Genomic DNA, 15,110 nt, shown 5'->3' on the forward strand with positions numbered 1-15,110 from the left:
GTCATGTTTGTCGCCTTCAAGGGGACACCTTTCTTCCTTCTTCGGACCGTGATGGTCTTGCTTTTGGGGAGTGAATATTCAACTTCATTGGATCTTGCTTAGGTGGGGCCATGTAGCTTCTTTAGTTTATTCGCCTTTCAACGGTGGTTGGCCTCGCCCACACATGGTGCCACTACTGTTGTCATGGAAATAATGTAGCTATAGGGATATATCGAGTCATCTGCGACACAATATGAGTAGGGGTGTGTCTGATGACTTTATAACGTAACTTGTCATATACCCACATATACCTAAGAAAGTTGATAAGTCGACGTGTTTTGAATAGGTTTGCTCGCCTTGCTGAAGTGCAACCTAGTCCTATGTTACGAGAGCACCTAGACGCTCGCAAAACTTTTGGGTCATATTTGACTTCCCAAGTGTCACCTCATAGCCCCCTCTTCCTAAACGTTTTTTTTATGCGAGTCGTGTTGGACTCCTTGAAGTCAACATTAGAGCTCTCTAAAGTGGTCTTTTGAGTTCCTATTCCTCTCCTCTTGAGTTGTATTCAATAGTGAATGGTTATATGTCCGGTTTGGCAAATGACATATGATGCCCCTTGAGACCGTAGATGAGAAGGGTAGTTTTGATCCATTTGGTCCACTTTTCCACGGTGGACTAATGATTTGGGGCAAGTCATAGTCAATCTATGTTGGATTAGCCCAGACATCCCTCTTCATTTTTTGACTTAGTTGAGTGTTGAGGCCTAGATTTTTGTTGACTTTTTTTTACGTTGATTCTTTACCGTGCAGGTACCATATAACAATTTCTATAACCACAGAGATCCTTGCCAGATAAAGTTATAAAGAGCAAGAATCACCATGGTTCTCTAAAGTTGAACACGTGTTGTCATTTGCATCATCAATGACACGATTGTTTCTTAGGCGTTCTTTTATTACAAAATATAAGATAACCTTCTTGTTCATTTAGCAAGCAACTTAGCTGCATCTAGCCTCGAGACAGCTTCCACGCGTAGGTGAGCTTCCCTAGATCAATCTATGGGAGTCTGCCACAATCTAATCGCATTTGTTTTTCGTGACGCGTCATTATGCTTGTTTCGTAAGCTTCTACTTCTCGAGATGTCAATTAACTATTCTGTTGGGAACATATATAATATAAAAACAAAGAAATAAAAAATAATGGATCTGGGCCTGCCGGATCCCCCACGAATCAGAAGCTCATATATACTACATGAAGAACATCTGTTCCGACGCTCCACATGAATATTTGAGGAAATAAGTCCTTGGTTGCAGATAGAAGAGGAAAATAACGAAGTGCGTTGCACTGGTGAAGGCTTGTATATGCAGTAGTGAATAGTTTTTTTCTACAGGAAAGTAAAGAACCTTTGTAGTTATCGTGCTTGTGTATCAGCAAAAGGCGATCCTGGTATCAACGTCTGTGTAAAGGAATTTATAGAGATCTTGTATGATGAGATTTGAGTTAGTTACTGGAGAGGTTATCTCCTTGCTTGTATTTTCAATAAATAAAAAGAAAATTCTTGCATAATCTAGAGAAAAACAAGATTCTGAAGATGATCCTCAAAATGGTGAAGGATTGATTAATAAGGATCCATATAGAAATTTTCAAGGTAAAAAACCAAATAGCGCTCATTTCCCCCCTTCTCCTCTCTCTATCATGAACAGTAGTTGCGAGTCCTCACCTCTTCCCCGGGCCGATCCCGACCCCTCTCCGGCGGCTCTGCCGGCCGGAGATGGTGACGGAAAGGCGCCGGCGTAGGTGTACATAGTAGTTGTTTTCCCGCAGTGGAGTCTAGGAGTAGGTCACCAGATCTGGCGCGTCCTGTGGTTGGGCGGTGCGGCGGCGTGGCTCCGGCGAGGGCGACGGCTGCAGCGCGTCTTAGGCACAGGCATCTCCGAGCATAAGGTGGGTTGGAGCTTGTTCTTCTCGAAGTGCTGGCGCAGCATCGGGAAGCTATTCGGGGTGGCTTGTCGCCTGCGTCCATGGTGGGCGTTTAGCGAAGCTGCTCCGGCAAGCTCGGTCAACAAGCGCTTCCTCCAGCAGCTGCAGCTTCTTCTTCTCTTTCATGTCCTCCTGGCCGGCCATGGTGGCGAGGGGGAGGGCACTAAAGGTACCAAGGAGTTTGCGGCGACTGGCTTATCTCCTGCTGCTACCTCGAGCTTTCTCACGATGGCCAAAGACTGGTCATCGATCTTGTTTGGACAAGATCCTGGAGTTCTTCAGTGGAGGACTGACGCCGCCTTGCCTCTGCTTCTTATGGTCGAAAGGCGACCCTCCTCAGCCTCTCCTTCCCAGAGACCAAGCAGTCCGAGGGGAAGGCACTTAGCTCCATCCATGACGCCGGACCAAGTGGTTCGTCCCCGGTGCCGGCGCCTCTTCTGTGGTGGAGCGACCAGCGACGACCTTCACTGTTCTGTAGGGGCCTTTCTGCAAGGAAGGACCTGATTGCTTTTTCTACAATCTTTTTAGGATCCTTTCTGTAAATTTTCAATTCTTATCTAGAATTCCCCTGTTCTGTAGGGGCCTTTCTGCAAATTGTACGCTCTGTCTCGGTAATACTAGCAGCATCTAGGGTCTTCGGGCCCTTTCTTTGTTCAAAAAAAAAAGGTAAAAAGCCAAATGAAAACAATTTAAGACCTCTTTGATCCGAAGGGTTTTCGCAGCTTTTTTTTTTATGAAACACAGTACAATCAAAGATGCTCATACATACGCGCACACACTCACCCCTATGAACGCACACATGCACACCCTACCCCTATGAGCACCTCCAAGAGATTGCGTTGAAGAACTGATCCGGCAGGTCTTGAGATTGATGAAGTCACCACATGCACCTAATTTTGGTGGACTGAGATTCTTAACTTTTTTCTTACATATGTTGTCTGATTTGTAGGCTTGACTCAGCTGTTTCTAAGGATTCCTCCGGTAAATTTCACTGTACATCATCTTAATAAAAATTTGTGGTTTCCCTTCAGCAATGAAACAAACATCCGTCCAAAACAATCATGTATGACTTGAGTGGTGTTGCATTGCAATACTACATTCTTTTTTACTATTCGCCCTTTTTCTTAAACGTACCAATCAAAGGGCCCTTATATGCAGGATTTCATTCCTGTCAAATCCCTAAGCGATTCTTTAGTAGGCGATTTACATAAAAATAATCCTTATGTGTTAGAATTGCACGAAATGACCATTCGGGGAACCTGAGGGTTTTATTAATTGAAAGTCGGGCACTTCGCTGCCTTTTATTAAAAAAATAACTATTCAGGCAAACTATTTTACGCTTCTAACCTTTTTGTGTGGTGGCGCCCTTCATGTGTGGCGCCGCTCCCACAGGCGTTACATAGACAGGTGTGACGCCCTTCACAAGGATGCCACACAAAAGGGTTAGAGACATGAAATAGTTTGGATGGAGGGTCCTTTTGTGCATTTTTTCCCAACAAAGATTATTTTTATGTAAATCGCCTCTTTACTACGTCCAAACAAGCCTTCAAAGAATGGCATTGCTCGGTGGTCGGCTCCTAGAACAATGATAAACCGATCGTTCCACGTACAGAAGGCCAGCCAGGCCATTCTGTAAAGCTAGTGCTGCGATGCATATGCATGCATGTCCCCGAGTGGCGGTCCCCTTTTTCCGAATTATAATCACACCATCTCCAAGAACTTGAGAGCTGTGAACTAACAAGAAGGACAATGGCCGTGGCCCATATCGATGGACACGCGCTTGATCTTGCTTGCTACGAGCACATCGCATGCATGGGCACGTACCCATTATTCTAGAGATACATGCGATTCGACCAATGATGGGTACGTTGGGATCTCCATCAGCTTGCGTCCGTCTTACTTGAGCAAGTGCACGCTTTACATGAACCATGTGTGGAAAATGTCGTCGCATTTCAATCCGACCCAGATTTTTGAAGCGTGATGAGACTTGACGAAACTCGACAACACCTATGCAACATGAATCGCAAAGTGGAAATCAACGGAAGATATGCACACTATCTAGCATGCACGCTCGAAACGCTGCTCTCAACCATGTTTATCAACTTAGTTGTTTTATTCACTCCTTTTTCGGAAAAAAAGCTGTTTTATTCACTAAAGCCTACTATACCAATGGCTGGCCGGGTCTGCCTTTTTTTTTTTTTGAAAGTGGGGGCAAGAGATTTACCACTATTCATTACTTAAGAAGGACGGTCTTGACAAGATAAAGTTTTGAACCAAATAAAGTCCTAAGGGATTGCTCTCCCGTTATTACAAAACTTAAACATTTCACCCCAGCGGTTACCCAAAGTTTAGCCTCAGCTTTGATGATGTTGTCGAGAAGGATTCCGCTCCTTCTGGTTTGCCATGGCATCCTTCCGCATCTTGTCCACCACGCTGCAAGGGTGAGATCATCCATCCACAGATCCACTCGTGGATGTGAACGGGAGGGGATGCCAATCTAAACCTTCACCATTCCCCAAAGGTACTTGGTGTAGCGATAATGGGAAAGAAGGTGAGCCATTGTCTCTTGGGTGTTAGCTTTGGGGTCTGCCTGATGACCATGCATAATTATAGATGATGCGCTTTGTTGCTTGGACAAGACTCGTTCGACAGTTTTAATTTTGTGTAGAAGCAACTTTTTTTTAAAATGGGGGAAGGACCCTCAGCCTCTGAATCGAAAAATATATACGGCCGATGACGAGCGAAAACCATGTCAACAAGAAATTATTCACTAAAAAAATAAAAAATAAAACTCCCATGATGATGAATAATCTGATCTTTGTTCCGTAGCCCTAACAAAAATACTGTATACATGTAGGTACTGCTGGTGCTAGGTAGGAATGGTCCATGTATCGGTAATCAATCTATACCAAAGATCGTGCCGAGAACATGCATTACCTATCCAGGATGCCCACTCCGACGCAATCATTCGCCGGAACGCGAGATCTCGGTCGATCACCCACGAGTTAGGAGGACGACAAGGATCAAATGTGTCGCTCAAGTTCGTACCGTTCGTAGAAGCCCTCAAACTTGTGGCCGCACGCGGAGAATGAACGAGCAAATCATTGGGGGTTCGTCTGTTCCTCGTCTGTTCCTCCACGCAAATGATTTGAACGTATCTAGTGGATGGTGCCATACTGCCATAGCCGTCTTTACTCACAAACGGAATATGTCGTAGGTCGGGCGCAAGGTTTTGGCTAGAGAGACTACGACTGATTAATTTTTTTACGGGTTAACAGGGAGATGCTAATGGCGAAGCCTAGGTTGGAGTTGAAAGCTGTAATGGCTAATGGCGAAGAGCATACGCATGAGCGCGGATGCGTTCTGGAGAAGGGGCACTGGCCGTCAGAGTTGAACGCTCAATTCGGCTGCCGGAGCCCCAGGTGCGGTACACAAGGACGAAGCGAGATGGTCCGTCCATTTTCTTTTGCTTTGGGGGTTGGCTAGTGCAATGCTAGCCGATATACACCACCTAGGGCATCTTTGAACCCTGGAGTGAGAAAGTTTGATTAGTGCAATGCTGTTGCTCCCAGGAAACGACCCCCGCAGCGTCCCTCCCTGAGGCGACGCGGGGCTCCTAGCATACACACCGCCCGCCAGTCCCATCCACCAGTCTTTTACCATGTTGTCGCTCGGAGGAGGTCGACGGATGGCGGCGGCGGGGAGAACCCCGCTATGTTTTTTTTTCCATTGAACTAGCATCTAGTCTCTTACCACAACTCGCCGAGATTCGATTCATCCGCAGGTGCGAGCTCTCTATGGCCAAGATCTTGCTGTCGGCGTCCCGACGTGGCATGCCGTTGTTCTAGCTGAGGTCGTCCAAGATCTGTGCCCATGTGGATGGTGCGGCCATGGCAAGTACTTCATGCGACTGCTCGATTGGGCCTGGGATATAGCATTGGCTTTTGGTTGCCGATCGTTGGTGGATCCAAGTTCCACTTGCGTCGGCAACTTACGATATGTCGATTATAGTCATTTGCCGCGATTTCCATGGTCCGGGCGGGTGTGGGCATGTCAAGGTGGGTCGATGGCTAGAGGTCCTCCATGCTCATGTTGAGTCAGATCACTATAGGTGTTGGTGGTGACTAGGATCAAGAAGCATGGGGTGAAGACGTATGTGTGCCTCGCGATCAGAACTCCGCAGCTTTTGCAGCAGTTGTTGCCAAGTTGGTGGTGGTAGCAAACTTCATTCTTGGTGGTGGTGGTGCTCCTAGAGTCCTGTGTCTCTGTATCCTTGCTGAAAACCCTAAGTTTGATCTTCGATGGTTGTACATGGCAATGGTAGCTCCCTAGTCATATATTTGTTGAAGACACTATCTAGAGACTGGATCTGGACCTTCTACAAGGTGAAATCCGAAAACCCCTGTCGGGTGCCTATTATTTTTATATCTAGCACGGTTTAGTCGAAGGCCCATGAAGCCCATGGTGCAACAAGCAGTCAAAGCCCACGAACCTGGCGCATCAATCAAGGAAAGCTCAAAGAAGAAAACCTCAAGATGTAGTCGGCTAGAACTCTTGAAAACACTAGCTTGGTTGCATATATAAAGCTAAACACGGGTGCGGCTTAGAGAATATTCTCATACTCGCAGATAAGACCTAGACAAGACACAACTCCACCTCCATGTACACAACTATGTTCATATATACTGGATTGCTAGCAGGACGTAGCGATCCTCCATCGTGGGGACGTGAATCTGGGTACGTCGTGTGCTATCTCACTCTCGGAGTCTTCACGCGTTGTCTTTCCCAAAACCCAAGTCCATAACCCTAGACATTTGCCGAGGTGAACCCTCGTCACCAAATGACGACAAAGTTTGTGCAGTGTTAAGTTCCTAGAGGCATCGGTTTTTAGTCTTTGTTTGCAGGTTGGATGCAATTGATATTAATATATTCCATTTATAAAAAAAGTATCGTATCTTTGTGGATGCATAGTGACACACGGCTGCACCTTTTATCGGGGACAAGGCAACAACAGTAAAGGCAGCTTTCAGAGGCCACATGCAGCTGTAGGCAAGCTGCAGGTGGATACGGGCAGTACAAAAAGTGCCTGTGACAGCCAGGAAAGAAAGGTTGGCAGGCGGCAGAAAGGCAAGTCCTTGCACTGGACCGGTACAGTTGGTCTTGACCATTGACAGGGAGGACACGCCTGCTGTGCTCACAGAACCTAGCCATACTACACTACTCAAAACGGTTTGATCCGTACGTATATGTGGTTAGTTGTTAGAGGAGGTGGCTGAAATCAAAGGAAAAAGTTTCGTTGATAGATTCTCAGTTCTCACTCCAAGGCACACACCAACATGAATGCTAAGAGAAAATGAAAAGCCAGGAAATGTTAACGCCTACATCCACGGTTTTCAAAGAAGAGCAACACATATGGTCTCTTAGTTTCAGAGAGAAATTACACATCAGACAAACAATCGGACGATGAAACATCGGTCATTGATCGTCGCGGTCATTTAAAGTGAGCTAATAAATCTCAATGACGAAGTCCTCGATCAGAGAAATCCACTCAAAGACGGAGGCATAATAGGTCAAATGCATAGGTTTTCAACCGAGAGATAGGACTCAAAGTTCTCAAAAAGATATATGATATTGAATTTAGTGCACCTCATGTCAAGGCTAGAGAGACCCTAGGGTGTGAGATCAATGAAAGACTGCAACTATTTTATATTTAGTAGTGTGTTGGCGGGATTTTGCACTTGAGACCACTTAACTTTGATACCATTTTAAATTAACGCACCAGCAAACTAGCCCATATGAGAAGGGTGGGTGACATATTTCAAAAAATGACACCCATAGAAGGCAATGTCGTTGGGTTCCCACATCAAGGTTTTCACCTAAGGTTAACACAACGGTAGCCACGCAGAAGAATTGACATTCCGAGATCAGGGCGGACACAAGGCTACCATCGGTGGTGCAAAATAACCGAATTTGCGATATCGCTAAGACCTCCACGGAGACCTTAGATATGGCGTTGTGGTATCATCCAAATGGATTCTTATGTAAAGGTCGAGTGGGAAGGTGGGACATCCCATGCCAAATGTCGGTCACAATTAATATGCCGTTCGACGGAACAAAGTTGAGAGCATCTCCAGCCGCGTCCCCCAAAGGGATTTGGGGGACACCGGACACTTAACCTCTCCCAGTCGCGCGCTCCAAAGGCCGCTTCGGTCCGGACGTGCTCCAAATATTGTCCCTAACTCATCCCCTGTGTATAGAAGCGCTATCTGGGACACCAGACACAATTTTACAGTTGTTTTTTGTTTGGAGGTCACGTTTGGAGGACGCGGCTAGGAACGGGAGCCCCCAAAACGGCACCACACCACGGCGTCCCCAAAACGACCAATCCAGCGCTTTTGTCGGACGTCGTTTGGGGATGCGATTGTAGATGCTCTTAGGTTGGGCGGGGAAGTGGATGGCGTGATGGTGGCTAGGGTTTGCTCTGCGCCAATGCACCCTCTTGAGTTTCATAATTTGTTAATATGAAAATATTTGTTCCATCCAGATTGGTAGATAAAAGTAATACTAATATATGCTTGTTTAGTTTGGCAGTGCTAGATGAAAAGAAATGTACATGTAAGATGAATCAGATGATCCATTCCCGATAGCAAAACAAATAAATAACCGAAGAGAGGACCATCGGTGGTAGTACAAGTAGTCAAGTATTCCCTGCTGTTATCCACTAGACAGGCAAGTTAAGTTCAGAGAGTACATTCCATCTGCCTCCATTTGGAACCCACCTCTGCACTCACTCACTCATTGACTGACTGCCTGGCTGCCCGTACCGGCGACAGCTTTCTCATCCATCCTTTTCAGCCCCTCTCCTTCAACTCATGTAGCACCAAAGGAAATCGCAACTGCTGCTGCCAGTTCCAGGCCCCATCCCTTCTTCCTAATCTCCCCGGCCCGTTCGTCAATCATGCCGGCCGATGATGGCGCCGCCTGCTAATTACGCTAGCTCTGTACATTGGGCGGCCACTCAAATCGCCATCATATATAGATGTGACAATGCTTCAACCCTACGCTCGTTAGCTTAGTGGTTGCAGCATCGATCGTGGTTGTGGTACACACTGGCACTTCTACTAGTCGATCATGAAGCAAGAACGGCAGGGGAAGTGCAGCACGGCCATGGCGGCTGGCGCGCCGCCCTCGCTTTCCGGGACCGCGCTGCAGCAGCACCAAGCCGCCGCCTACTTCGGCCTTTCCTGCGCCCTCGCCGCTCTGCGCCGCGTCGCGCCGGGCCGGGACGCCGGCGGCTGCGATCTTGGAGCGAGGCAGCGGCAGTGCCGGTGGTCCCGCGCGAGGGAGGCCGCTCTGCAGGGGAAGATCGGCGAGCTGGAGCTCCAGGTCGAGGAGCTCCGGCGGAGGAGGGCGGAGGACGCCAGGGCCAACGAGAAGGTGGCGGGCATCTTCGCGGCGCACGAGCAGCGCTGGTTCGCGGAGCGCAAGTCGCTGCGGCGGCAGGTCCAGGCCGTCGTCGCGGCGGCTCGCGCTCGCGAGGTCAAGCACGACGAGGCCACGGCGGCGCTGGCGCGGCGGCTGGAGGACCAGCGGCGCGAGGCCACGGAGCAGGAGGCCAGGAGGCGCGACGAGGCACAGGAGAGGCTGAGGGCGTCGGAGCTGGCGGCGGAGGAGCTGCGAGAGCGCGCGAGGAAGGTGGCGCTGGAGCACGCCGCCGACGTGAAGAGGCACAAGGCCTCGTTCGTGGAGCTCGCGTCCGCGCAGAGGCAGCTGGAGGCTGAGCTGGCCCGCGCCGCGCGTCGAGCGGACTTGGCGGACGCGGAGCTCAAGGCCGCGCTGGAGCGCCGAGACGAGGCCGTGGCGACGGCCGCGGAGCTCTCCCTGGAATCCGCGCGTTTGCGGCGGGACGCCGAGCACAAGGACAAGATCCTCTCCGCAATGCTGCGCAAGTCCAAGATCGACATGGAGGACAGGGAGATGCTGGTGCGGGAGGTGAAGATGTGCAAGGCCAGAAGGAAGCAGGCGGAGCTGGAGGCGGAGCGGTGGCGGAAGATGTGGGAGTCCCGGCACCGGAGGGGATCCTCCAGGTCGTCGGCGCAGCGCTGCGCCGCGGTGGACCACACGGGGTGCTCCGACAGGATGGCCCCTGACGCTCCCGACGCCAAGATACTGTTCGTTGACCATGTGGAGGAGGGCAAGAAAGGCCGGCTGGCGCCGGTGGCCAAGGACCTGACCACTGTCGAATGCGTTGATTGCTGTGGCAGCAATGTAGACGACAAGCCCGGTATGTCCCAGACTTTTCTTTTTACTCTGTACATGTTCTGTATTTTTCTTCAGTTAAATTTTCCACTGTGCTGATGAATTTAGCATCAAGTACTGCTAGTAAATCTGCTCGGATTTCGTGTGTTCAAGTCTGTTTAGCATTTGCCTGTTTGATTTCTGATGATGGCTCCTTTTTATTTGTCCGGAACGCAGTTGTAGAGGAGTACAAGGACCTGCAGGAGTGGTTCCACATGGAGACCGGCAAGTACACGAGCATGATCAGGCAGCGGCACAGCGCGGAGCTAGAGGCCTTCACGGAGCAGCTCAGGCTCAAGGACGAGAAGCTGGAGGCGTTCCGGTGGCGCGCCGTGAGCATGGACGCCGAGGCGTCCCGGCTCCGGTGCCGGATCCAGGAGCTGGAGGGGAGGCTGTCGCAGAACGAGCAGCACGGCGCCGGCATGGAAGCGCTGCTTCTGGACAGGGAGACCGAGAACACGTCGCTCAAGGAGAAGCTCGTAGCGTTCCGGTCGGAGGCCCTCGACTCGTCGGAGCCGTTCTCTCCTACCATCGCCCACTATGAAGAAGGCAGCAGAAACTCCTCCGAGCATTGTTCGCCGGTAAAGATCCAGCAGTTAGCAGATTCCAGAGAGGCAAATCATGTAGAGGGCAATGAGATCACTGCCTATGTTGGCCATGATCATGCAAATATCATCGAACCGAACGAGTCGGTTCTGATCAATGACACCTCTGCCGCGGCGAGGAGATCGATCGACGAAGGCCGTCGGGTTCCGACGGATCAGTCATGCCGTTCTGAGATCGAGGAGGAGAAGGAGGCCTGCACCGATGCAGGAAAGAAGCGCGCGCGACCCAGCAGCAGCAGCGCCGCAAGTGCCAGTTCTGACGAAGCACGCTCTGAAGCTCCAGAGCACAAGGCCTCTGCTTGCAGGATGGACATCCACGCCCTCGCGGTCTCCTACAAGATCAAGAGGCTCAAGCAGCAGCAGCTCGTGCTGGAGAAGCTCGCCGCCGATGCTGCTGCTGCTGAAGGAGGGAAGGAAGGAGCGACGATGAGCAGCGAGGCCAATGGCAGCAGCGGCAGGCAGGACCCGAGGAGCTACCAGTTGATGATCTCCTTCGTGAGCAAGCACGTCAAGCGGTACCAGTCACTCGAGGACAAGATCGAGGGCATCTGCTCGAGAATGGTAACGATCGAGGTGCACATTGATTCCTGGATCATACGTACATTTTCAATCATACTTAACAAGAAAAGTGGTTGATGTTCGCTGCAGGAGGAGAGCAAGAGGAGCTGTGGAAGGGGGCGGGAGGGCGACAGGGAGCAGAACGTGGCTCTGGCGCGCTTCCTGGAGGAGACGTTCCAGCTGCAGCGCTACATGGTGGCCACGGGCCAGAAGCTGCTGGAGATGCAGTCCAGGATCGCTACCACCCTCGCCCGCGCTGCTGTGGCCGGCGGCGGCAGTGGCGTCGGAAACGGAGGTGATGGCGTTGACACGGCGAGGTTCATGGACGTCGTTGGGGCGCTGCTGCGGGACGTGCAGAGGGGACTCGAGGTGCGGATCGCCAGGATCATCGGGGATCTCGAGGGCACGCTCACCTTCCATGGCATCCTACACACCACATTCTGAATTCTGGCGTCGACTGTTTTGACTAGCGTGGTGTTGTGTGCACGTTGGTGGATAATGAGCTGGAGCCTACTAGCAGAAGCATACGTTAAAAAAAGGGTGTGTCTATGTCTCACTGAGATTTTCTTAAGTCTCAGTCAACTCAGAAAAATGCAACTGCAGTTCAAAGAAAAAAGTGCAACTCAGTTCAGTTGCACATTTCTAGCAGAAAAGTGCAATTGCACCTTTTTAACAGAAAAGTGCAACTCAAGTATTTTTTTGTAAGTGACTTAGACTTAAGAAAATCTCAGTTGACTGAGACATAGCAAAACCGTAAAAAAATGCAATTGTTGAGAACCAGCAAGCGAGTTTGGCTGCACATTTTGACATGACAAAAAAATCATCGGGCTATCCAAATTTTCTGACGCAGTGATCGCGCCGAGCTTTAGGTTGTTGATGTTTCAGAACGAACTACTTTTTGGATTTGCACTGAGTACACGTACACTCAGAACAGCCAAACATGCCACTTGACAAGCATACGATAGATTGCAAATTACTTTCTCTGCTTCACAAATGAAAAAAATGATGGGCAACAGCATATTCCGCAAATACAAACTTATTACATTCACCCGCAGGTCCAATCCAAATTGTTTACTCCTTATTCCTTCTCGTCTTTGCTCATGCCCGCAACAGAATGGTATGAATAATAATTTAATACAGATACATAGAACAAGTAGTACAGCAAGACTCCAACCAAAGGTTTGGGATTGTCAAGGTCGCTATTCAACGCCTATCAGCAGAAGAGTCTGAAGAAAATAGATACTTCACACGGGAAAGGACCGAATCACTTGCTGGGTCATAGGGATGGTCCTTGGATGGGATTTCCAATATAGCAGGGATTGGCTTGTTGTAGCTATCCACCAGAAACCTTATCATGTTTGCAATCTGTGACATAGCAGAAAGATGTAAGAAGCTATCCTATCCTCTCATAGGATTAGTTGGATCAATATGTACAAAACACACATCTGCATCTGGTTCTGGTAATGTTCTAAATGGTTCCCTAAATGCTTTTAGACCATTTTGTAAGGTTATGCGGGGAATAGGACACTCATGCACTGCTGAGCATACAATCTATTTGATTTTTATGAGTTGCAACAGAGGTTTATTTGAGGAGTATATGTGACACATGATAAGGCTAGACTTATTTTGATGGGAAAAAAATTGGTATACAAATCAAGTCTAACGGCATACATTCTTAACTAAGATGGCAAAGCTAATGAGGAAACAAGAAACTAACAGTAGTTTAAAAGCCCACTTCATATTCTACTTATACAGCTATAAATCTACTACTATAGGACCTTCCGAGTTTCAACAGCCCCATTCATTTTGTTTACAGCCAAAGGAGCTGAGTCTAGGGAAAGTAATCAGTACCAATTAGCTAGAAAAAATCGTGACCACCCCTCCAATGCCTTTTCTTTTTGTTTAGGTTGACATACTTTACAAGATTCAGACAAGCAAGCAATTTGTTGATTCTGTATAGAAAACAAATAATGTGCATTCAAAACGATGGTTCACTTACATATTGGCTGATGAGCACAATGGCAATATCATCCCTGGCAGTGAACTCTTTAAATGCGTCTTCAATCTGTTTCACTGTCGTTTCTGTGACATAAAACACACACAAAAAAGTATTTATTTGAGTGCCCAGGATCAGTGCATGTAACAAAAATATGAAACAGAGGAAGAAATGATAACGGAGTTATGTGACAAGACTCAGGAGTAGAAGTGACATTTTAGATTGTTTTAAATACATGAACCAGTATAGATATCTCCTATAACAACAATGAATAAAAGTTTTGCCTTTGTCTAACAGAATGAGTAGAACAATATACTTCAAACATTCTGTTGGCAGATAATTTCATAGACAAGAGATAAGATTTTGTACGGAGATGTTATGCCAATTGCTGTCTAATAATACTTTATGTAGCAAGTTGAGGATAGTACTGTTATCCACAAGAAGGTAGTTTGTTTTCTTGCGCAGATCAACATTGCCAACTCCAGCCATCAAGAAGCCAGTAACAGTGTCCTGCAAGAATAACAAAGCCCAATGTCAAGAAAACAATTGGTAATATATCATCGATCGTCATCACAATATTTTCGAGTTGTCAAATTCTGGAGTACAACAAATTGGCATTTACAGTAAGAAATCAACTTCTGTTTACTACTGTGTGATGGAAAACGGTGATGTATTTCGTAACCACAAAGACTTGCGTATCAATGCTTAAATCAATGGCTTCAGAAACAATGCTTAATTGAAAGTACCAACGAATCGTGTTTGCTAGGCGATCTACATTACCACGCCCCAACAAGGCTATAGCAGCGTCTACCATCACCTGCCACGGACCGGGATCGCCAAAGATTTGCCAACACTAGGATGATTGCCGGCGCAGGGAAAAGGCATACACAATCACCCCCAACTCCTAGCTATCTAGTTAATGCTCGGGATTCACCAGACGCTCAATTATTAATGGAGAAGCTCAAGCAACATTACGGTCGGTCAAAAGGGGGGATAAGATCACCTCATCAGCGATGATGGCGATGAGTGCGGAGTTGTTCGCCGCGATATTCCCCCTCCCCGCCATTACTGCTTCCTGTGAAGAGCCAAAACAGATGCAAGAAACCGATTAATAACAAAAGAAAAGGGGGCAAATTTGGTAAGCAAATCCGTGTTGAACAGGGGAATAGGAATTTCTATCGGATCGAACCTTGCAGGCGGAGATCGCAGAATCAGAGGGGGAGATCCAGGCGGGAGAGGAATAGGAGTGGGAGATCCGGGAGAAAAATATGGGGGTGGGGAGGCGGATTAGGAAGTGGAGTCCGCGCAGGGGATGAACGTGGGTTGCTTGGCAACGACGGAGATCGGATCGGGGCAGGCCACCACGTCCACGGGAATTGGAGTCGTCATGGTACGTGACGTGTACGTCGGCACGTTTTCAGTTTACACCTTCGAATAGCGGTAAATTAACCCGGGGTCCACATTATCCCTAACGTCGCGCACGCAATTTGTCGGGTCTACCGATACGGCGATGTCGAGGGCGACTTTCCTTCCCGACGGCGGCGAGCTCCCGGCGGGGCGCAGCCATGAAGCGCATCCTCCAGGACTTCTTCCTCTAGAAGCTGCCGAACCACTCCACGCCGGCGAGCCTCTCACTATCCACTGCCTTCTGCCGACCAGTGCCTCGCATTGCTAATTCGCCTCCATTCAGAACCGTA

General features: G+C 48.6%; 1 protein-coding gene across 1 annotated transcript; it reads right to left on the minus strand.

Moving 5' to 3' along the window:
* Positions 1 to 12,379: 12,379 nt before the first annotated feature.
* On the minus strand, positions 12,380 to 14,745 carry LOC124666060 (V-type proton ATPase subunit F). The gene is made up of 5 exons (XM_047203406.1): positions 14,603 to 14,745; positions 14,417 to 14,488; positions 13,842 to 13,923; positions 13,417 to 13,499; positions 12,380 to 12,782 (listed from the first exon to the last, which is right to left on the minus strand). The coding sequence occupies exons 2-5, from the start codon at positions 14,477 to 14,479 to the stop codon at positions 12,621 to 12,623; spliced, it is 390 nt and encodes a 129-aa protein (XP_047059362.1). The 5' UTR covers positions 14,480 to 14,488; positions 14,603 to 14,745; the 3' UTR covers positions 12,380 to 12,620.
* Between the last annotated feature and the right edge of the window lie 365 nt (positions 14,746 to 15,110).

Source organism: Lolium rigidum, chromosome 6 (genome assembly GCF_022539505.1).
Source record: "Lolium rigidum isolate FL_2022 chromosome 6, APGP_CSIRO_Lrig_0.1, whole genome shotgun sequence".
Taxonomy (NCBI): domain Eukaryota; kingdom Viridiplantae; phylum Streptophyta; class Magnoliopsida; order Poales; family Poaceae; genus Lolium; species Lolium rigidum.